The following is a 24,068-nucleotide window of genomic DNA, read 5'->3' as shown; positions in this document are numbered from 1 at the left end:
TGACAGATTTTTTACGTTGCAACCCCGCCTTAAAGTCGTAGTCATATTATCTCCTTAGTTTAAGCAGTTACTTAATTTACTTAAACTTATGCTAAAACAGAGAAATCTGTAATTTCAGCTTTAGTATTTCAAGTCGCAGTTAAGGATAGGTTTACTTTAGGCATAAAACGTTTTGTGTCAATGTTAGTGGGTATTATAAGTTTTCAAGATACAACATTCCAAAAATATAATTGTAAAATACACTCTTTAATCGCAGCAAACATGTCATACGTTCAATATCAATTCTAGCTCCCAATAACATTTAACTCGAATCAAATATTTATATAATGCCTTTTCAACAACCGATGTATTTCATTTTGCTGGTGCCTAGCTAATATTAACAACATTCTTTGAACTTCACTTATGTTTACACGAATCGTAGCAAAATCAAGAACACCCTGTATACGGTGACTCATGTTTATTTTGCTCCAGCTTCTATAAATAAAGTTGGTATTTTACGAGATACAGGACTGATGAGTTTAAGGGCAGGGATCAGTGTGTTAGTAAGCATCGATTTGGCCGATTTTTATTCGCCTATTCAGTGCATTTGAATATTAAACAAATGTAGAAACTATTTTGAAAATGATGTAGCAAATCACAATTTAATCATACATCCTCATGATGCTGATATTGCTATAGAGCATAGTCTCTTGTCGAGATCGATTAACGACTCTCATCACAGAATAATGTATACTCTCTTCAACACTCGATCCGGAAGTTCTTATTTCGGATCCCAGTTTGATACAATGTGGTTAAGACAACTGTTAAAAGTAAAGGTATAAAGGTTAGCCTTCACCTTCATTCATATCATCACAATACTGATCTTGTCACATCTTCCGGTTCTGCAAATTCAGGAAAAAAAATTAGCGCAAGGTTTTGTATAGAGCAGAAAACTGTATACCAAAGTAGGTTTAACTGAAACCTGAAACATAAAGAATATCCCAATCTATTTACCATCCTGCCAATCACAATCGAAGAATTAATACACTACAATAAGACTACAATTAAGACTTAAGTATTTGTTTATAACTCTTCTTGTGTCATATTAAGATATCTCGTATGATAGAGATATGATCGAGAATGAAAAATCTAAGCACAAAAAATTTAAAGATAACCCACACTTTCAATTTATGCTCTAACACATTAATTTTTAATGTCCTAATAACATCAAACAAAATCTTTAAGTCAAATTCAATTTACCAAATCATCAGAATTAACGTTACCTTCGGCAAATTCAACGAAATCTAAAATATTTGCGTGTTGAAACCATATAATTTCTGTTACTTTTGACATGTTATGACATCTAGAAAATCCCTAGCATTCGGAGTTTAATTAAATAGCAAAATAAATGGGCCATTACAAATAATATTTGTGTCAATCCCGTGAAAAACTATGCGATTCCTGTAGCATTTATATGACATTACTGTAGTGCAGGTAGTCACTTTATTATTATGGAGCACGCTACTAATTTAGATGGAGTGTTGACTAAAGTGCATGCTATTAATAATGCTAAACTGGTGCAAGATACACAAAACTGTGAACATCTAATACCTAGCTAACATGCTAATATAGCAACTCAATTAACTGAAGCTTTGAAAGCTTTGACTGTTCCAGTAACATTCACATCCATAAACATTAGAAATATCCATTGTTTTAACCTTATCGACGTTTTAAGAATTACTATCAGTAGCCAGATCAATTCTTCCATTGATATATCAATCGTTACATAAACAGACCGGTATTTACGAGCATCGTTAAATCGGTTAAAATCTAAACGAGTACTTGACCGGTAAAATGAGGTAAACATCCTCGCAGTAACATTCATCTCGGCATCTAAAAGAGAGCATTAACGTAGCATAAAGGCTTTGAGGTGAAGAAGAGGCTCGCATGGTGGTCGAGCCCAGACTGAAGGAGCTTGAAAGGTTTCCGCGCTTAAATCCGTTCGGGCCTGGTGACGGCGGCCGCTACCGCTGAAGTGAAAGCGAAACTCGTCTGAAAGCGTAACTGTGGCCCAAGCTGGGATCCGCCTAAAATGGGGTGATCCCGAGCGATGGTGTCGTGTTCCGAGTATAAAAGCCGTCGCGGCGCCCCGCCGCCGGTCAGAACGGCTTCAAACGTAAGTAGTCGCACGCGCCGTGCGCCTAGCGTGTCAGTGGCTCGCGAGTGCATCCCTGTGACGTCGGACCCGTCAGCTGATTTACCGATATTGGATTTTGTGTGCTTGTGATCAAGTGAACGTGGTGGTGGTTCTTGGTTTTGACGCAGTTATTGATTTATAGTGTGATGCCGATTGATTGATTTATTTGATGCAAATGATACGTTGTGAACAATTTGATTGTTTTGAATGATAAATTTCAAATTGAAAGGAACAGTTTGATTTTTAACAATAGAAACGAATTTGAAAAGAAATTGACTGAAACTGAAAATGTCTGAAACGTATTTGAAATTGAATTGTAATTGAACAATAATTTGAATTTGAACAATGATTTGAATTTGAACAATGATTTGAATTTGAACAATGATTTGAATTTGAACAATGATTTGAAATTAAACAATAAAATGGAAACAGAAATGCAATCAAGTTAGATAGAAATCATTTGAAAATAAACAGTCTTTTTAAGAATTTTTGTCATAATTTTTAATTATTTCATAATTTACCCGATGATAGATCAATCAATGCAATCGAACTTCCAGACCATCGACCATCACCATAAAAGACAATAAACAATAATCCGGCGTCGGATAAATCGGTTGGCGTGCGTCCAGACCGCATTCCGCGTGACGTAACATCCGCGAAGGGCCGTTCGGGAATAAGCTAATAAAAACGCGCGCGCATAAAACTCCGTTACGCAAACGTGCGCGCGCGCTGGCATCGGTCCCAAAGCGGGCACTACTCGAGTTACAGCCACAAATAGACGCACGCTGGGCGGACAGCTCCGCTCGATTCTTCAGCTCTCCGCAATCCACTAACCGCGCTGTGTTCCGCAGGAAGGCTCCAGGGCTCGTTTTCGTGTCTCGACTAGCCCAAAGTCTCGTTAGCCCTCCGAAATGCCGAAGCCAGTGGTCCAAGATGGAGAGGACCCCGATCCGACCCCATACCTGTTTGTATCTCTAGAACAGAAGCGTATCGACCAGAGCAAGCCTTACGATGGCAAGAAAGCATGCTGGGTGCCGGACGAAAAGGAGGGCTTCCTGCAGGGAGAAATTAAAGCCACCAAGGGCGACCTGGTGACTGTCAACCTACCTGGAGGCGAGGTAATGATAACTACTGGATAAGGCATCTTAAAGTCAATGAACCCAACGAGAGAAAGTTGTTAATTGATAGTGGAAGTACCTATCTACTTCAGAAATTATACAATGATTAAAAGATAATTCTGAAAAGGAAATGACAATCCTAGTAAACAATTTCCACCTGTGTAGTGAGATGTACAAGTCTCATAAGTAAATAGTAAAAAGTGTTATTATTTTAGACGTTAAACTTAAAAGTTATTTCATAAATTATAAATACTCGATAACTTTGAAACTTAACTCGACAGAAGGTCATGGTAGAGTCAATGAAAATAAATGTTAAATTAATAAGACGATCTTTGGGTTCATTGTTGATGATTGATGCACTTCAGTTAATTACAATGGATATTCAAAAATGTAATAGTAATTATAAAAATCAAATTGCAAACAATTACTTTACAACAATTACTGTGATTGATGGAATTAGTTATTAACTTCAACTTTGTTTCAAGCCCATACTTAATCTTTCTATTGAATGAGCAGGAGAAGACATTAAAAAAGGAACTCCTCTCACAAGTAAACCCGCCGAAATTCGAGAAAGTCGAGGACATGGCTGACTTGACATATCTTAACGAAGCCGCTGTACTGCACAACCTCCGACAACGATATTATGCGAAACTGATCTACGTAAGTAGGCGCAAGATGCGCCTTTACCTTTACTATAGTACTAATGTAACTATCTCTCCCACAGACCAAAGACTTCAAGAAGGATCTTGTAGGTCAAGTCAACCCACCTAAGTACGAGAAATGCGAGGACATGTCCAACTTGACATACCTCAACGACGCTTCAGTTTTGTATAACTTGAAGCAGAGATATTACCATAAGCTTATCTACGTAAGTCAGGAGCCGGAGGAGTTGCAGCCTTGGAGTGTGCATGGCCCTCACCTCTCCAATCTCTCAACGCTGTAGACACATTTCTATTGTTGGATAGCAACCAAGTTTTAAAGTGCATTAGCTAGCCATGAACGGCGCAATTCGTCTTGGATTGATGTTTCGATTTGAGTCTAAAAGTAGTACATTGATATGCCAGCCGAATCTATTTCGGAGCGCTATTCTATTTTACTCTGTCCTATTCGATAATCTTTGTTTGTTTTCTGGCTGTATTAATATATTTGGGACAGTAAACACATCTATAATAAAAGTGTCAACGTGGACATAACCGAACTTGAAAGTTGAAACTAGTTGAGTTCCAACATAAATTGGAAATGTGTCTACAAGTGAACCAAGGTCCTGTCTCCCAACTGTGACTAATCCTTCCAAGAGCCGAACTTGAACCCTTTACACAGGACAAGTCGGTGGGAGCATCTGCAAGACGATTCTTCTTCAGATTTCTGCAATTTAGCATTAATTTGTTCTAAGTTCGTTTAGTTTTCTTCGTGTCTAGAATAGATTTCGTTGTTGTGATTTAGCATTCTTGAGGCTTCCTGGTTTCCAGAAAGCAAGGAGTTTTTCTTTCTCTGTCGGAGCACAAAGGTATCATTACTGTACCCTTGCTCTGCGTAATACATTTTTCATAGAGACCATTTTAAGTCTCAAAAATTTTTATGTTTTTGTCAGTAAAATTCTCTGATGGGAATTCATTTTGCACTCATGCTGCTTTTTGTAAACAAAATACTGTTAATTTGTGGCATTTCAATAATTGCATTTTGAGATTGATCAATTACAAAAAAATTGCAGAGAATTTTACTAATTTTATTTGCACAGAGAACAAAAGTATCAATACAATACTATCTCTGTGCATGTGTGTTTTTCTTGGTGATTTGGTTTTACATAGATTTAAATGCCATTATCGTGTCATCCATAATAATCATCCACTTACTTTCGAATCTTGAAGCATCTCTAAAAAGTAAAAAAAAAACTTTTCTTGTCAAGATTTTAAATGTCCCAAATTATTTACACATAATTTAGAATTAAAAACATTAGTAACCTTCTCAGAGTGCACCATGTTCCCCATAATTTCACCAGCAAAATTACAATCACCGTCATCACTTAACCCCACCGTTAACCCTTTCTAATCTCTCTGTTATCACCACAGACGTACTCGGGTCTCTTCTGTGTGGCTATCAACCCTTACAAGAGATTCCCCGTGTACACGTTCCGATGTGCCAAGCTGTACCGAGGCAAGCGTCGTTCGGAAGTACCCCCCCACATTTTCGCCATTTCCGACGGCGCTTACGTCAACATGTTGACCAACCACGAGAATCAATCTATGTTGATTACGTAAGTATTTTCTTTAGAAACCTTTTAGATGATAACTTAGACAAATTCGAGTCAATTTGGCGATTTAAAACATTAAAAAAGTAACTTCCAATAACAATAGAGTCAATAATGCAGATAAAGTTGTGATTGATGAACAAAGTTAAAAAACAAAGAAGATGCTATCGTCAAAAGTAAAAAGACAAATCTCAATCAATCAATCAATCTCATCAAATCAAGGTCAGTTAGAAAACTTCTAGGGTGGACTTTTCAGACTTGTAACGTAAGAAACTCTCTAATTCAACAGCGGTGAGTCTGGTGCCGGAAAGACTGAGAACACGAAGAAGGTAATTGCGTACTTCGCCACCGTGGGTGCTTCCCAGAAGAAGGACCCCAACGCGGAGAAGAAGGGATCCCTGGAAGACCAGGTCGTACAAACTAACCCTGTGCTTGAAGCCTTCGGTAACGCCAAGACTGTGCGTAACGACAACTCCTCCCGTTTCGTAAGTATCCACTTTGCTTATTTTACTTTTACTAACCAATCCAAACTTGAACAAATCTAAAGTTTAGTCTAACATTTACATTTGAAACAAAGGAATTCCAATTTCAATTGATATTTAAAAAGAAAAATCCAGTTTCAATTTATATTAAAACATTGAGTTCCAAATTCAATTTATGTTCAATTTTTTCTCCATAATTTGCGTCTACCTACGAGCATGTCGATCGAGTCTGTGCAAAAATTGTCAATACATTATCTGATCACGCTTTCGTTCTTCCCCAGGGTAAATTCATCCGTATCCACTTCGGCCCCTCTGGTAAACTGGCTGGTGCTGACATTGAGACCTGTAAGTTCCACTTCTGATGTTTGAAAATCATCTGATAGTTCTTCCAGTTTAAGTTCTATAGTCTTAAGTATTCTCTCTTTTCTCCAGATCTGCTTGAGAAGGCCCGTGTCATCTCCCAACAGGCCCTTGAGCGTTCCTACCACATCTTCTACCAGATGATGTCTGGCTCCGTCCCCGGACTTAAGGGTACGTATCAGGGATACACTAGCGAATGGGGCTAGAGGATACATCACAGTATCACATAATACTGAACATGATAACGATGATGATTTTAATGTTAAAGAACTTTTGAAAATATGAATCACCTAATTTTTAATGAGTAACGATCATAACAGATACTCGTATTTCTAGCAATTAAATATTTAATATAAAATTGTACATTATTTTAGATCAATTTTAAAATATTTGGATTTGGATCAGTTCCTTTAATTTTATTGTATTACTTGTTAACTATGTGTAACTAGCTATCCACATCAAATTCTGAAAATAACTTTTATCAATAGAAAAGTCGATAAAATTTAATTCAATGTAGTAGTGAATGTTACGTTTTTGCTAATACCTACATTTTGAAGTTTTTATTTGATGTTGATAGCTTTTTGAAATGTATTTATTTACACTACACTCTACAAGATTTTAAAACCAAATAATAACTTGCATTTCACTATTTAGAGATGTGTTTGCTGTCAAACGACATCTATGACTATTACATCGTATCGCAAGGAAAAACTACCATCCCCAACGTAGACGATGGCGAGGAATGTACCTTGACCGACGTAAGTCCAGCCTTCTTAGAACCGAAGGCACTGTCGGTGTTACCAATATTTGGGCCGCCGCCGCACCGCAAGCAACCGGGCGGCGGTGGCATCTCGCCTAAGAACAGGCCGAGATGACCATAGACTAGTTTTACCTTAGTTTTGTCCTGGATCCATCCAATGTTAGCATGTGTTTTAGTTAGTTACCTAGACTTGAGGCACCAATTATCAAATGTGACTGTGATTGGTGTCCTTTTATAGCCCAGTGCTTTTTATCCAACGACGTCATGGACTACAACATCGTGTCGCAAGGCAAGACTGTCATTCCCGGCGTCGATGACGGCGAGGAAATGAGGCTTACTGACGTGAGTCCAGCATAAGACTACTGGCTCATCTCATTCTTCGATCTGTTCCTTCCACCTTCCATTTTAGCCAACTGTTGCTTGCTGCTTCGCTTGCGGCTGACGGAACTCAGTCTCGCATGTGTATGTCAGATGCTCCTTGGTGTTCACAGAGATGTTGATGCTAAGCAACCGGGTGTCGGACTATCCCCTCATAAGTCAGGGCACGACACGGATACCTGGAGTCAACGACGGCGAAGAGTTCGAACTGACGGTCGTAAGTCACGAACTGCGCATGGAGCGTGCGGTTGATTCAGTTATCCGTAAATTGGTCTGTTTAGTATCAAAAACTCTGACATACACATGTCCGCTCCCTGCTAGTTCACAAAGGCTTTGTGCACAGGTTTTATCACGGATAGTAATAGTTACCCCGATCCAGCACAAGCACACCCACACGACTAAAATGTTGACACGACACGATTTACACACATAGGGCTGTATCGACGGGCCGCAGGAGATTCTTCAAAATTGTAACTGTTAAAATTTGGTTGATCTACAGACATGTGCTTGTTGTCCAACGACATTCACGATTACTATAACGTCGCCCAGGGTAAGATTACCATCCCCAACGTAGATGACGGCGAGGAATGTTTGTTGACCGACGTAAGTGGCTCAGAGGGTTATAGAGGTGTTCGTCATCCCCAAAAACTTGCCCTAGATGGCAGAAGTTTTGTAATTGTCACTCTGTATCGCGAAATACAGAGTTCAAAATTTTAGTTCTACCATTAAAATTGACTTTAATGGAAGGAGTATTAGCGACGATTTGTATAGTCAACGTATCGACACTGCAAAATGAACTTGTGGGCACGTTCGTCTATTAGGATATCACAGTGTATACAGTATACTGTGTACAGTATACTGTCTTGTAGAGTCACACTTTTCCCTACCTTGTGCACCTAGGAAAAAAACATCAAATGCCTAATCTGCTAACGCTGATCAACAATTTATTTTTTGCTAACAAAACTAATGTTATTCGGTAAGTCATCATATTATCACACAGTTTTTTATTTGTTGATTACAATTTGCTCCACTTTTTCACGAACATTTCCTTTTGAATCAATTTTCCTCACATTTTTTACAATAAAAACCAAAATTTGCTGATTTTAAAATGCTTTGTAGTATAAATATTTGTTTAATGTTTATGTATTCTCATCAAATTTTTATCGTACCCTGTTTTTAGTTTTTTATCACTATAAAATCATTTCTATTCAGTTTTCCCGCCAATTTAAAATCAATTTCCCAAACCCATCATATTCGAAGATATTAACGCATTTTTGGTATTATAGCAAGCCTTCGACATTCTGGGTTTCACCCAGGAAGAGAAGGACAACGTATACAAGATCACCGCCGCTGTCATGCACATGGGTTGCATGAAGTTCAAGCAGAGGGGTCGCGAGGAACAGGCTGAGGCTGACGGTACCGAGGTAAATATAAATTTCTATGTCATTTCTCTCAAAAATATGTGAATATCAAAAAGTAGTAAAACATAATCATGCAGGCAATAAAGAAGCTTATGTGAAGGAAATTACTAACAAAAATGTCATTTTCTTTTCTAGGACGGTGAGAGGGTCGCCAAGCTCCTCGGTGTCGACTGCCAGGACTTGTACAAGAACTTGTTGAAGCCCCGCATCAAGGTCGGAAACGAGTTCGTGACCCAGGGTCGTAACAAGGACCAGGTCACCAACTCCGTCGGTGCCCTTTGCAAGGGTATATTCGACAGGCTGTTCAAGTGGCTGGTGAAGAAGTGTAACGAGACCCTAGACACCAAGCAGAAGAGGCAGCACTTCATCGGTGTACTGGATATTGCCGGTTTCGAAATCTTCGACGTGAGTATTCGTGGACATTGGCAACAGATGCCCCCTTAGGCAAGATACAAGACAAAAAATAAAAATTAATAATTTGATCATTGAAAATTTTAATGACTTTAAAATGCTCTGATATACTTTTAGTATCAGAGATTTGGTTAATTTGGTTAAGGGCAGATATTATTATGTGTCAAATACCTAGCTTGTCTTGCATAAAAAAATGAATAATTGATGTTTAAAAATATCGATGGAAGTATAATGAATCTTGCCTAAGGTATCCCACTCTATAAATTGTGTAATACACACATACTGCTTTCCTTGTAATAAACTACTTAGTAAAACAATAAATATTTCTTTATTATCAATTCATTGTTGAAATAAGGACCGGCAGTATGTGTTTTTCTTTGTACAAGTATACGGATTTCATCCAAATCCTTACAGTTAATTGTTACAGTATACTAGAAATAGACTTATAGTATAGAAATAATAGATATAAGACTAGACCAGTAATAGACGGATGACAAAACTGGGAATAGATGATAAGACACTGTGATTTCCTTGATATTAATGCCAATTTGATTTCTTAGTACAATGGGTTTGAGCAACTTTGCATTAACTTCACAAACGAGAAACTCCAACAATTCTTCAATCACCACATGTTTGTGTTGGAGCAAGAAGAGTACACCAGGGAAGGAATTCATTGGGAATTCATTGATTTTGGGATGGACTTGCTCGCCTGCATAGATCTTATTGAGAAGGTATAACTAGGGTCCAAAGCCCTGGGTAGTAAAGTGTCTTTAACCCTCGATGTTCCAGATGTGATTTCTAGTTCATAGTATAGCTATAGCATCCCCGCTGACTAATGGATTATCATAGTATAGAAAGACTGTCGCTAACCGTGTTTCCTTTCATTTATCTCGGCTTCCTATTGTTTAAAAAAGTACAACGGATTCGAGCAACTCTGCATTAACTTCACCAATGAGAAGCTGCAGCAGTTCTTTAACCACCACATGTTCGTACTCGAGCAAGAAGAGTACAAAAAGGAGGGCATCAACTGGACCTTCATCGATTTCGGAATGGACTTGCTCGCTTGTATCGATCTTATCGAGAAGGTAATAGTCGTCGCGATCGTCGGTTTGCGCCCGCCGTCGATGGGGCACGAGGCGGGATTAACGAACTTCAACTTCCGTGCGCAATAGAGACTCGCACGGCCCTCACGTTCAGGAGTTAGGGACTGAACTGCGGAACGAAATCCGCAGCCAGCACAATACCCCTTAGCTTAACCCACCCCGTTAATCTTCCTGCAGTTCAACGGTTTTGAGCAACTCTGCATTAACTTCACCAACGAGAAACTTCAGCAGTTCTTTAACCATCATATGTTCGTACTGGAGCAAGAAGAATACCAGCGCGAAGGCATCGAATGGACATTCATTGACTTTGGCATGGACCTTCAAAATTGCATTGACCTTATTGAAAAGGTAGATGGCGGCAACGCAACTGAGAACGCTTGCAACTCGCCATTATCGGGGCTTTTGAACAACCACTCAAAATTTCCATTGATATCTTTATGGCCTAAATTCAAATTGGAACCACTTTGAAACGTTGTTCAAGGGCTCTTCAATGCTCTGTGTGGTTTTTGTGTGTCTCTATCTTCTTTCTAGTAATATCTCACACACACCAACACGTAAACGACTAGTTTTGTTTAATTAACACGTGTATGTTTTCATGTTTCCTCCAGATGAACGGATTTAATCAGCTATGTATTAATTTTACCAACGAACGATTGCAACAGTACTTTAATCATTTCATGTTCGTGCTAGAACAAGAGGAGTATGAGAGGGAAGGGATCCAATGGACCTTTATAGATTTTGGTATGGATCTTCAACCGACAATAGATTTGATAGAAAAGGTATTAGAAATGTATCGTTTACAGCTTAAAGTTTCGGGCCGCGTATAGTGGAGCTTCGGGCTGCCGTAATGATATGCCGCAAGGTGCTGGCTATGTCCCTCGCTCGCGGTACTGTAATTAAACAGAAACTTGCTTCTACCACACACGCACATATCCAAAACGGCAAGCTAAGCTACTGCCTACAATATCAATAATGTAGATTCAGCCAACTACCGCGCGTTTTGAATAAATTCCTAAATTCACCGCTGTTAGGTCTGCGCACGATTCGCAATGAGGATGCAATATTTTGAAGTACATAAAATAACTTATTTTTGATAACTTTATCTAATACGGTAGACGATAACAGCTTCACTGTGTCTAAATAAAGGTAAATAGGCTTCTAACTCACACCGCAAATATGGTAGGCAAAGCTCACACAATACACATTTATTTTCTGCATGAAGCTTCTATCATCTTTCAGCACAATTACTACTAAACACTATGTAGTTTTAAGTACTTACATAATCGAGCACCGATCTTTTAAACTTTAGTAGCAAAAGTAAATTTAATTGTAATTTTTGTAGCAGTAATTTGTAATAAATTTTAATAGTAATTGTAGTTTGAATATTAATAGTAATTTTGATTAAAATCATAATTTATCTTTTTGAATGAGTTTCAACTTAAAGATAACTTTTTTTGGTATTGAATTAGATAAAAAAGAAACATTAATAAGTAACAAAATAGCAATCAATTTGAGAGTAAGCAAATGTAAATTTAAATTTCAGTAACGTTAGAAAAAAATTGTCAAAAATTCCACCACTTAGGCTGTCCGTGCCGCCCCTTCGCGTCCTAATCTCACCGGTCCGATTTCAGCCTATGGGTATCCTCTCCATCCTTGAGGAAGAGTCTATGTTCCCGAAAGCCACCGATCTAACCTTCGTTGAGAAGTTGAACAACAACCACTTGGGCAAGTCTGCTCCTTACCTGAAGCCCAAGCCCCCCAAGCCCGGTTGCCAGGCCGCTCACTTCGCCATTGGTCACTACGCCGGTAACGTAAGTATCTGACATTTTCTTCTTTGTACATTATGTTGTCTTTTCAATTGGGTGTCTATCACCAAATAACTTGAATAAGCCACGTTTGATACAAAAAGATTAACTCAGTAAAAGATAGTCATTACTCATGTTAAAGCGAGGCTCGCTCGTGTCTAATTTGTCCTTTATTTTCGACGATAGACAAGTCATAGGGTCGCTGATTAACTTGCACCGTGTACCAACTTTGACATATGATTATCTTTGTGAAACAGGTCGGCTACAACATCACTGGATGGCTTGAGAAGAACAAGGACCCCCTTAACGACACCGTCGTCGACCAGTTCAAGAAGGGTCAGAACGCGCTGATCAAGGAGATCTTTGCTGACCACCCTGGTCAGTCTGGTGACGCTGGTGGCGCCGCTGGTGGCAAGGGTACGTTACTTTTGTTTTATATAGTCCCAACTGAAATACTTTTTGTAAGAACTAGAATTTTATATTATTATGATGATACTTTTTGAATTTGTAAAGATTATTTTCAATTTTTAATTAAAATGACAAGCCATTATCTAGATTTATCTGACAAATAGCTCAGGAATTTTGGACTGGAGACGAACACATACCAGGTATCATGAGCTAACTATGTCAGGAAACATATACATACTTAACACAAACTTAAACATTCAATAAAAAGGAAACTACTCCTTAGTAACATTCATTTCAACTCATCGTGGAACTTGACCCAAGAGCACAAAATACTTCAGTGCTCTTGGTCCATTATCACTTATAATCGCTGATACAACATCCAAATCAGCATATACGACTGATATCTTTTTTCCTTTCTCATGCACTTTTTAAAAAAATAGGCGCTGGTGGCAAGCGCGCGAAGGGTTCTGCCTTCCAGACCGTATCATCACTCTACAGGGTAAACTGGAAACTATGTCCACGATTTGCTTCTGTCTTCACGTGGCTTCACACTATCCTATTGTCTTCACGCTTGAGGCTGGTCTCTATAATGGCTCCTGCGTTTACTGTACTATCATTACCATTATCAATATCATCATCTTGACAGAAAGTCAAACATTAGGGGCCAGCCTTTTACGCTCTCACTTTAATCGTCCACGTCTGTGTATGTGTTTCGTTCAGCTCGTCTTCGGCGTCAATGTTTGCAGGTGTTAGCCGCGAAGTCGTCTCGCTGTATCCTTGTGGTGTCATTGTGCCGTCTTTTTTACTAATAAGTGCTTGTTAATGTACCTCCATAGGCGGTCGCGGTAAGAAGGGCGGTGGTTTCGCTACTGTCTCCTCCGCTTACAAGGTTATTAAGAGTATTTATGTAGATTGTTTTTCTGTTATTTTACAAGACGTAGAGCACTACCTGGATGTAGCCTACGCAAGTTGAACTAGACATTGAATTGTTTAATTTGTAGATGTTGAAGAGTAATGTAGAAATGACCTCCTCACATCTGATTTAGTAATTTAATTTAGTGCACTGTATTTTTCCATCGTAGACGCACAGATTACTTGTTGTGTCGATGTAATTATCACCGCTCAGCTGCAAAGGAGTCCTATAAGAAAACTATGTGTTGAATAGGAGGGCGCTGCCTTTGTTGCTGTAGATACAATGCTTTTGTTTTCTGTGTGCTGTATTCGTTAACCGTTGTGGTGTGTATTTGGTTAAAAACGCATCTTACATCAATGTACTTGTCGCAACTTTCATCCCATCGTGTTTTATTTGTTACGTAGACGATCATTTTAGTATTACAGAAATAATCGTCTACTTCAATGTATCTTGAACAAAAGAATACATACTTGAAATTATTAATGAGTGCATTTTGTTTAACAAGAAAATCCTCAAAATTGGTGTCGCTTGCTAATAAACCGTTAACATTCACAGGAACAACTTAACAACTTGATGACAACTCTGAGGTCTACTCAGCCTCACTTCGTGCGTTGTATCATTCCCAACGAGTTGAAACAGCCTGGTGAGTAATAGTTCAAACTTACAGCAAAATCTTCGCGAAAGCTGATCGTCACTTGTCGCACGAGTACATGACGTTTTTCTCCGCCAGGTCTCATCGACTCTCACCTTGTGATGCACCAGCTGACCTGTAACGGTGTGCTTGAGGGTATCCGTATTTGCCGTAAAGGTTTCCCCAACAGGATGGTCTACCCTGACTTCAAGCTCCGGTAAGATTTCATCTGATATTTTATTTTTAACCTTAAAGTAATTTCGAGCAATATTTACGAGGTTGCGACTCACTTATGATGTTTATTTTATCTTCACACCAAATGGATTAAATTTATTTCGATACATCTGGATTCTCGGTAGCTGAGTCAAAACAAAATTCTTTTGCCATGGATATCTGGAGTTTATTCTTAGTGCTGCAGCTGACTCTCTGACGTCATCCCGACACTTATGTCTATGCGTTATGATATGAGTAACATTTTCTAAAATTATTGCTATAAATTCGCACCCACTTGCGTTTGCTCAAGCTACTTTAGATATTAAATATCATGTTTTAGTTTAAGGTGTTTTTTATTTAGGTTTTTTTAAATTAGGTAGTATAATAATAAGTTGTTTCAATAAACAGTTACATGATTCTTGCGCCCGCCATCATGACTGCCGAAAAAGATCCTAAAGAGGCAGCTAGGAAGTGTTTGGAATCAGTACAGCTTGACCCCGAAAGCTATCGTATTGGGCACACCAAGGCAAGATGAGAAACTGATACCATCCTAGAATGGTGTTAGCATGATAGAGTTGTACCTAGTTGGAACATACATACAATCTCTAAGGAAATAGAGTTGTTTTATACCCTTCCAAATTTTTATACCCACCCATTATGACATTTCTCGTACATACATATACGTAGATTTGAAAGTTATTGGTTTGCACCTTTTCCATCAACACGTAGCAGTATTTAGAAAATGTAATGCGTATGTTTTTACCTCTTAGTTTGATCATGTCCAGAAACTTCTAAAACATGAAATTCAAATAATTGAACCTGACTTTGGCGTGGTGTTTTAGATGTTTCTAACAACCCTATATACCCTAGTTAAGATACATGAACAATCGTATCCACTATTTCGACATTCCCTCATTGTGTGTCCATATTATTTGATAATGTAGCTACAAGATCCTCGCCCCTCAAGCCGTCGACAAGGAAAGTGACCCTAAGAAAATCGCCCAAGTTATCCTGGACGCTACGGGTTTGGATGTCGAGTCCTACCGTCTCGGTCACACCAAGGCATGTCTTGTACCTTTCAGTAGATAGAGGATTGGACCACAGCGATCCCAAACACCCGGCGGATTGCAGGCTTTCAAACGCTTAGTCGAATTATAATCAGCACCTTCTAAGACAGGTGTTATAATTTGACCCCATACCCTTAGCCGCTTACCCCGAGCCCCTACGATACTGGCTCCTGTGTGTTTTCCTTTACCTATACACAAACACACACGTACACGATGTTTTTATATTTTGTGTGCTCCCAAACCAGATACAAAATTCTGTGCCCGCAACTGATCAAAGAACCAATTTCGCCTGAGAAAGCCACCGAGAAAATTCTCGAACAAACCGGCTTGGATTCCGAGTCTTTCAGACTTGGAAAGACAAAGGTAGACACAGCATGCTACACACACCCTAACTTCTACAATACTCTCTGTGCATGATTTTAACCCGTGTGTTGTCCTTTCGTGTGAAATATATTTTTATAATTATAAGAATTGTTATGTATGTATGTATTTTTTTAATATTTATTGTATTTATATTATTTAACAAATATTATTTAAAATTATCTTTGAATGTATTAACTGATATGAAAAGTATTTTACTATTCATAAAAATATGCATTTGTGTAAATTGGTGTACGTGGATGTTATAACTTTTGGAATTTCGTTTATCCTCCACGTCTCCGCTTCGGCTAACACTTATCGTATGAGCAGGTGTTCTTCCGCGCTGGTGTCCTGGGTCAGATGGAGGAGCTGCGTGACGACAGGCTGTCCAAGATCGTATCTTGGCTCCAGGCCTACATCCGTGGTTATCTGTCCCGTAAGGAGTACAAGAAGCTGCAGGAACAGAGGTAACTATAAATAAAACTGACTCCAAATTAGGACATGTCCATAAACGATCGAGTCTGACCAAATTTTTTTCTTAGATTGGCTCTCCAAGTTGTCCAGCGCAACTTGCGCAAGTACCTGCAACTCCGCACCTGGCCCTGGTGGAAGTTGTGGCAGAAGGTCAAGCCTCTCCTCAACGTCACCCGTGTCGAGGATGAGATCGCGGTATGTATCTATCAACACACTTATTAAAATGATTAAGCACTCTGACCCAATATTGGTGGATATAGCCGCATGATTCAGCGGAACGCAAATAGCCGACCGCACCCACCTGACGGTTACGTGACACCGAAGCACCTGTCGGAGCCATTTCTGGAATCCACGCCCCGCGCCTGCGCCGCGCTTTTTCCTTACACAATATGGATGCGGGGGCGCCTCTCTGGAGCGCTGGAAATCTCCAGCGCGCTCAGTTGCGGGGCGGTCGGCGGCGCGCGCACCCTTCCTGCTCTCTCGAACGAACCGACCAATACTGTGTTTAATTTTGATTGATGTGAAACTGATTAGTGAACGATGGCTTCGGTGCACGTGTCTGAATGGGCCGGAACGATGGATAAAGGAGAGGATATTTTACAGAAACTGGAGGAGAAGGCAGCGAAGGCCCAGGAGGCTTTCGAGAAGGAGGAGAAACTCCGCAAGGAGCTTGAGGTGCTCAACGCCAAGCTGCTTGAGGAGAAGACCGCTCTGCTGTCCAACCTCGAGGGCGAGAAGGGATCGCTGTCCGAGACCCAGGAGCGTGCCGCCAAGCTCCAGGCGCAGAAGACCGACCTCGAGAACCAACTTAGGGTGAGTAATTATTACATCAAATTAATTATCATCTAATTAATTACTTCTAATTTATATCAAACTTAAAATTTGTACGTGTCATGTCAACTTGAATTTGTCGCTAAATATTTAGCCCTTACTGAAATAGAACCGGAACTAGGTCGCATGCGACTTAAGTGGATAGGTACATATTGCAGCTAATTAATTAACGGTTGTCAAAACGCAATTAATTAAAACGAGTTGGCACAAACCGTGTTAGAAAAACTAAATCCTAACGCTAATATTACTCAAACCAAATATGTTAGCACACCTACAGTGTAGCCGAGCCGGCAACCAGATTCGCCCGTGATGTTTCTTTAAATAAACATAAGTTTGTTTATACGGGAAATAGTTTGAAGTTAAAAATACGCGTTTGCAAGCTGCACGGATTTTATTGCGAATCATTAATGGCAGCTATTATGTGCCGATAGATACGAAGCAGGTATATTTAAACAGATTACACCAATTTTTGTGTAAATATTTTTCAGTTAGCTAATGCACACTTGTCTAATTGTAGGACACCCAGGACCGCCTGACCCAGGAGGAGGATGCCCGCAACCAGCTCTTCCAAGCCAAGAAGAAGTTGGAGCAGGAAGTCTCTGGCCTGAAGAAGGATGTCGAGGACCTCGAACTGTCCGTCCAGAAGTCCGAGCAGGACAAGGCCACCAAGGACCACCAGATCCGCAACTTGAACGACGAGATCGCCCACCAGGACGAGCTCATCAACAAGTTGAACAAGGAGAAGAAGATGCAGGGCGAGTCCAACCAGAAGACCGGCGAGGAGCTCCAGGCCGCCGAAGACAAGGTCAACCACCTCAACAAGGTCAAGCAGAAGCTCGAGCAAACCCTCGACGAGCTCGAGGACTCTCTTGAGCGCGAGAAGAAGCTGCGCGCCGACGTTGAGAAGCAGAGGAGGAAGGTCGAGGGAGACCTCAAGCTCACCCAGGAGGCCGTCGCCGACCTCGAGCGCAACAAGAAGGAACTGGAGCAGACCATCCAGCGCAAGGACAAGGAGATCTCGTCGCTCACCGCCAAGCTGGAGGACGAGCAGTCCCTTGTCAGCAAGCTGCAGAAACAGATCAAGGAACTGCAGGCCCGCATCGAAGAGTTGGAGGAGGAGGTCGAGTCCGAGCGCCAGGCCCGCGCTAAGGCTGAGAAGCAGCGCGCCGACCTCGCCCGCGAGCTCGAGGAGCTGGGTGAGCGCCTTGAGGAAGCCGGCGGTGCCACCTCCGCTCAGATCGAGCTGAACAAGAAGCGCGAGGCTGAGCTGAGCAAGCTGCGCCGCGACCTCGAGGAGGCCAACATCCAGCACGAGTCCACCCTCGCCAACCTCCGCAAGAAGCACAACGATGCCGTCGCCGAGATGGGCGAGCAGCTCGACCAGCTCAACAAGCTCAAGGCCAAGTGAGTATTATACATTTCCCAATAACCTAATTTAGTCGAATCAACAATTTCAGGATATTGCAGACCTATGTCTTTAAATAAAACGCATGTATGCGTTGATGGTTGCTATTTTTAGCATACACCTGAATCATAGTCTTATTCTATCAGATAAAATTTTATATTGACTGTAAATCTCCTTGACTGTTCTTGACGAATTTAAATTCTAATTTCTCGGAGACTATGAGTGGGTAGCTATTACGGGATGTGGAAAAATCTTTATTGAAATATAATGCTAATCCAGGGCTGAGCACGACCGTGCATCTTGCTACAACGAGCTTAACAACACGCGCGCCGCTGTCGATCAAGTGGCAAGGGAAAAGGTAACATGTCCTCCTACGGCATGTGTACCGCCTGGGGTGAACCTTGCATGGGACCTCTTACTACCCAAGACACAACACAAACCACTCCCTGTTCAGGCCCTCGTCACGACGCAACTCAGGCAACATACTAAATTGTTTTAAATTCTATCCATTCAGGGCTGAGAAAGAGCGTTCTCAATACTTTAGCGAAGTCAATGACCTTCGTGCCGGACTCGACCACTTGTCCAACGAAAAGGTACAAAACAAGAAAAAGCTTTGGCGTCAGCCATTGCAGGAACAGATAGCATCGCTTCGCAGCTTTCGCCAATTAGTCGAAAATAAAAATAGACACTCAACATCAAACACATAACTCATCCCAACCATAAAAATCTTAACATTAACCTACAAATTAATTTACTTGAAACAAAAATAGATGAGCTATATTAGCATGGTAGCAATAACGCTTGGACAATAATTGTGTGATATCATTAATTACAAAACAATTGCAAAAAGAAAGCATGACAATTAAATATAACTATCAATTAGAGACTCGAAAAAATAACATTCTCACCAAATTAACAAAACAATATTTAGAATCAAGGAATGTAATTAACAAGTTTTCAATCAACTAATCTTCAAATACACAATCAAATTACAAATTAATTTTACATCATAATCTTCTGATCAAATACTAAAACCTTATTTTCAAATAGGCTGCCCAAGAGAAGATCGTCAAGCAGCTCCAGCACTCTCTCAACGAGGTCCAGAACAAGGCTGATGAAGCCAACCGCACCCTCAACGACCTGGACGCCGCCAAGAAGAAGCTGTCCATTGAGAACTCCGACCTCCTCCGCCAACTGGAGGAGGCTGAGTCCCAGGTTTCGCAGCTGTCCAAGATCAAGGTCTCGCTCACCACCCAATTGGAAGACACCAAGAGGTTGGCCGACGAAGAGGCTAGGGTTAGTATTCAATAATTCAATTCTCATTAATTATGAATTCTCAAATATTTTTCTACACTTACTAGTAAACGGTAAATGTGACCCTCTAAAACCTTTAGCACCAATATACATTCCATTATTTGGTATGGTGTGTATTATTGTTCTCATTCAATCATAGTCTATATTCAGATTTTGTTTGACTTTTGTGTCAACATTCCATAGTGAGAATTACCTAATTAAGAATCACATTTTTAACCAAAACATTTTCTTTTATAGGAACGCGCTACACTTCTTGGCAAGTTCCGCAACCTCGAACACGACTTGGACAACATCCGCGAACAGGTCGAAGAGGAGGCTGAAGGCAAGGCTGACCTGCAGCGCCAGCTGTCCAAGGCCAACGCCGAGGCCCAGCTGTGGCGCTCCAAGTACGAGTCCGAGGGCGTCGCCCGCTCCGAGGAACTCGAGGAGGCCAAGCGCAAGCTCCAGGCCCGTCTCGCCGAAGCCGAGGAGACCATCGAATCCCTCAACCAGAAGGTCGTTGCCCTCGAGAAGACCAAGCAGCGCCTCGCCACCGAGGTCGAGGACCTGCAGCTCGAGGTCGACCGTGCCACCGCCATCGCCAACGCCGCCGAGAAGAAACAGAAGGCCTTCGACAAGATCATCGGAGAATGGAAGCTCAAGGTCGACGACCTCGCCGCCGAGCTCGACGCCAGCCAGAAGGAATGCCGCAACTACTCCACCGAATTGTTCCGCCTCAAGGGTGCCTACGAGGAAGGCCAGGAGCAGCTCGAGGCCGTCCGCCGCGAGAACAAGAACCTCGCCGACGAAGTCAAGGACTTGCTCGACCAGATCGGCGAAGGTGGCCGCAACATCCACGAGATCGAGAAGGCCAGGAAGCGTCTCGAGGCCGAAAAGGACGAGCTCCAGGCCGCCCTCGAGGAGGCTGAGTCTGCCCTCGAACAGGAGGAGAACAAGGTCCTGCGCGCTCAGCTCGAGCTGTCCCAGGTCAGACAGGAGATCGACAGGCGTATCCAGGAGAAGGAGGAGGAATTCGAGAACACCCGCAAGAACCACCAGCGCGCTCTCGACTCCATGCAGGCTTCCCTCGAAGCCGAGGCTAAGGGCAAGGCTGAGGCCCTGCGCATGAAGAAGAAGCTTGAGGCCGACATCAACGAGCTCGAGATTGCCCTCGACCACGCCAACAAGGCTAACGCTGAGGCCCAGAAGAACATCAAGCGCTACCAGGCCCAGATCAAGGACCTCCAGACCGCCCTCGAGGAGGAACAGCGCGCCCGCGACGACGCCCGCGAACAGCTCGGCATCTCGGAACGCCGCGCCAACGCTCTCCAGAACGAGCTGGAAGAGTCCCGCACACTCCTGGAACAGGCCGACCGTGCCCGCCGCCAGGCCGAACAGGAACTTGGCGACGCTCACGAACAGCTCAACGAACTGTCCGCCCAGAACGGTTCCCTGTCCGCTGCCAAGAGGAAACTCGAGTCCGAGCTGCAGACCCTGCACTCCGACCTCGACGAGCTCCTCAACGAGGCTAAGAACTCCGAGGAGAAGGCCAAGAAGGCGATGGTTGACGCCGCCCGCCTCGCCGACGAGCTCCGCGCTGAGCAGGAGCACGCCCAGACACAGGAGAAACTCCGCAAGGCCCTGGAGCAACAGATCAAGGAACTGCAGGTCAGGCTGGACGAGGCCGAGGCCAACGCGCTCAAGGGAGGCAAGAAGGCCATCCAGAAGCTCGAACAGAGGGTACGAGAGCTCGAGAACGAGCTTGACGGTGAACAGAGGAGACACGCCGACGCACAGAAGAACCTGCGCAAGGCCGAGAGGCGCATCAAGGAGCTCACGTTCCAGGCCGAGGAGGACCGCAAGAACCACGAACGCATGCAGGACCTCGTCGACAAACTGCAACAGAAGATCAAGACCTACAAGAGGCAGATCGAAGAAGCAGAAGAAATCGCCGCCCTCAACTTGGCTAAGTTCCGCAAGGCACAGCAGGAGTTGGAGGAGGCCGAGGAGAGGGCAGACCTCGCCGAACAGGCTATCAGCAAATTCCGTGGCAAGGGACGTGCAGGATCTGCCGCGAGAGGAGTCAGTCCGGCGGTAAGTTGATCTCCCTTCATCCCGCTTCTTGTAATTTCATTACAATATACAATATACTAAACTCGTAATTTTTCGTTCAGGCGTCCGTTAAAGGGCGTCCCTAAGTCAGCACTGGAGTTATAAGTAAGTTGGCAACTTGTGGTTGTCCCCTACAGCACCGAGAACCGTGCTGCTCCCCTGACCATAGTTTTGTCCATAGTATAGCACCTAAGAATCCATCAACATACATAGTAACCGGCATGTCTCCTGCATGTCATGATCGTTGCAGAAGTCGCAAGGGTGTGTTCTAATGCTTTCTTTTCCTTGCAGCCCCATCGCTCGCGCCCTGCCCTGGCTGATGGCTTCGGCACCTTCCCACCTAGGTTCGACCTGGCGCCCGAGGATTTCTAAACGTTCCACTACACAAAAAACAAAACGGACTGTACAGATTTTTCGTTGAAATGTAACTCAATTTTTTATACATAGCAGTTGGATGTGTTACGAAAGCGTGAAACGAGAAACTGTAATTTTTTTAAACCACAAAAAAATATACACTAGTGATCTAATCTTTTTACGGAAGGCTATTTTGTAACTTGTTGATATTTATTTATATTATACCGTGGAGTATGTGCCGCGAGGCGGCGGCGCGCGCGCCGGCCGCGCCCCCGAGACACAACCGCCAGCCCCACACCGGCCGGCGCCCGCGCCGCCGCTGCTCGTTTTGACATCTAATAAAGCGATATCGTTGTCATAAAATACTATCCGTGAAGTTTTATTTTAGATTTCCTTCTTTCAAACCCCTTTACACCTTACACACTGTTTACACACACGAATAACGACAGCATACGTAAGAGAAACACTTGTCTTAGGAAATTTTTAAAAATCATTAGATTTCTACAGAAGTAGACTTATGAAAATAAAGAACAGATAATAGGTTGATCTCAAAAATAACAATACACAGTTGGCATGATTACTGAAAAGTAGCAGGTACATAGGAGTAGGTATTTAAGAATTCAGAAAAGAATGAGAGCGATACCATATAAAATTAGCGTATTGTACACCGCACAAAATAGAACATAAAAAAGTTTGACGCAATGCAAATTGAGTTGTCTTATCACTACACCACAAGGCCAATTACTATCAAGACAGAGAGACTGGACAAAAATTAAAATGTCCGCCTGCTAAGCCTGCTGGTAAATCCACTACTGAGTTATATCTTGATCTAATAGGTACAAGTACCCAGTTGATCCCTGAAAAATTAGACTAGTATTCCACAAATTACTAATAGCCCCGTTAGCCCATTGTGCTAAGCAAATATGCTTGTGTCACGAAAGGGCTCACCACAAATAGTCGAGCGGCAGTGGGTTTGAACCCGCGTTTTTCGGATGACGAGTCGGCCAGTCCGACCTCTTCACCTATCGTAGCTTCTAACTTAAAATGGACCAACGCTACAATTTTCTCGTTTTAAAATTGCACAATGCTGAATATTTTGTTATTGACGGATACCTAGATGAAACTGTAACTGCCAATAACCCTCTTCTGGCGCAGTCGGGTAAAAAACGCTGACATTCGATTCCCAATTAATTAAGAAATTCGTGTAAGTATTGAAAACAAGTATCGAATGGCCGCTCCACATCCTTATTATTATGCAGGTGCAGTAAACTTTGTTAAACATCCATCACAATTATTCAAGAACTCGATCTTTAAAACAATATACAGGGTGTTTTGAATTCTGTTGGTATTGCCAATTAAATATTACGAACGTCTGAATAGCACTACAATATTAAACATTTCTTATTAAGCATAATTTATAGACACATATTAAAATTTACTATTGATATTGTTTTTATCAATTGAAAGTTTCATTTCTGATAACCGGACATTACAATGTAGTAACTAATAACATTAATTAATATATCAAGGGCACGACTCTTAATGTGATCTCGTATTCAATATTTTTATTGCATGCGATAAAATTGTTAAGACGAAGTGCTCTGTAAGGAATGTTGATAAAACAGTAACTGTGGTGAATTAAACCACATAATATAATAAAATACTACGATCATAAGATCGTAATAAGTTTAATACTATTAATGAAGATAATAATATCTTCATTAATGGTCAGGGAATACCCTAAA

At 41.7% G+C, this 24,068-nt stretch overlaps 1 protein-coding gene across 41 annotated transcripts; it reads left to right on the top strand.

Annotated features, from left to right (window-relative positions):
• The first annotated feature begins 2,936 nt into the window (after positions 1–2,936).
• LOC135075669 (myosin heavy chain, muscle) lies at positions 2,937–22,691 on the top strand. 41 transcript variants are annotated; one of them, XM_063970117.1, is made up of 25 exons: positions 2,942–3,294; positions 4,019–4,162; positions 5,364–5,548; positions 5,832–6,027; positions 6,306–6,369; positions 6,457–6,555; positions 7,383–7,486; positions 8,809–8,946; positions 9,079–9,348; positions 10,269–10,439; positions 12,089–12,268; positions 12,520–12,679; positions 13,111–13,169; positions 14,139–14,226; positions 14,314–14,431; positions 15,372–15,489; positions 16,185–16,321; positions 16,397–16,523; positions 16,932–17,141; positions 17,677–18,563; positions 19,079–19,157; positions 19,615–19,860; positions 20,116–21,951; positions 22,032–22,074; positions 22,261–22,451. In XM_063970117.1, exons 1-24 carry the CDS (start codon positions 3,088–3,090, stop codon positions 22,053–22,055), a joined length of 5,847 nt encoding a protein of 1,948 aa, XP_063826187.1. In that variant the 5' UTR covers positions 2,942–3,087; the 3' UTR covers positions 22,056–22,074; positions 22,261–22,451. The 41 variants fall into 41 exon arrangements, with proteins under 41 accessions (XP_063826193.1, XP_063826185.1, XP_063826187.1 ...); XM_063970123.1 differs by lacking the exons at positions 4,019–4,162; positions 7,383–7,486; positions 13,111–13,169; ... (1 more) ...; positions 19,079–19,157; positions 22,032–22,074 and adding exons at positions 3,811–3,954; positions 7,039–7,142; positions 13,507–13,559; positions 15,740–15,857; positions 18,844–18,922 and having other exon boundaries at positions 2,937–3,294; positions 22,261–22,691; XM_063970115.1 differs by lacking the exons at positions 4,019–4,162; positions 7,383–7,486; positions 10,269–10,439; ... (1 more) ...; positions 15,372–15,489; positions 22,032–22,074 and adding exons at positions 3,811–3,954; positions 7,039–7,142; positions 10,635–10,805; positions 13,507–13,559; positions 15,740–15,857 and having other exon boundaries at positions 2,941–3,294; positions 22,261–22,691.
• The last annotated feature ends 1,377 nt before the right edge of the window (positions 22,692–24,068 follow it).

The sequence above is a fragment of the Ostrinia nubilalis genome, chromosome 10 (assembly GCF_963855985.1).
Source record: "Ostrinia nubilalis chromosome 10, ilOstNubi1.1, whole genome shotgun sequence".
Taxonomy (NCBI): domain Eukaryota; kingdom Metazoa; phylum Arthropoda; class Insecta; order Lepidoptera; family Crambidae; genus Ostrinia; species Ostrinia nubilalis.
Note: the sequence above shows the minus strand (reverse complement) of the source record. Positions and strands in the feature narration are given on the sequence as shown.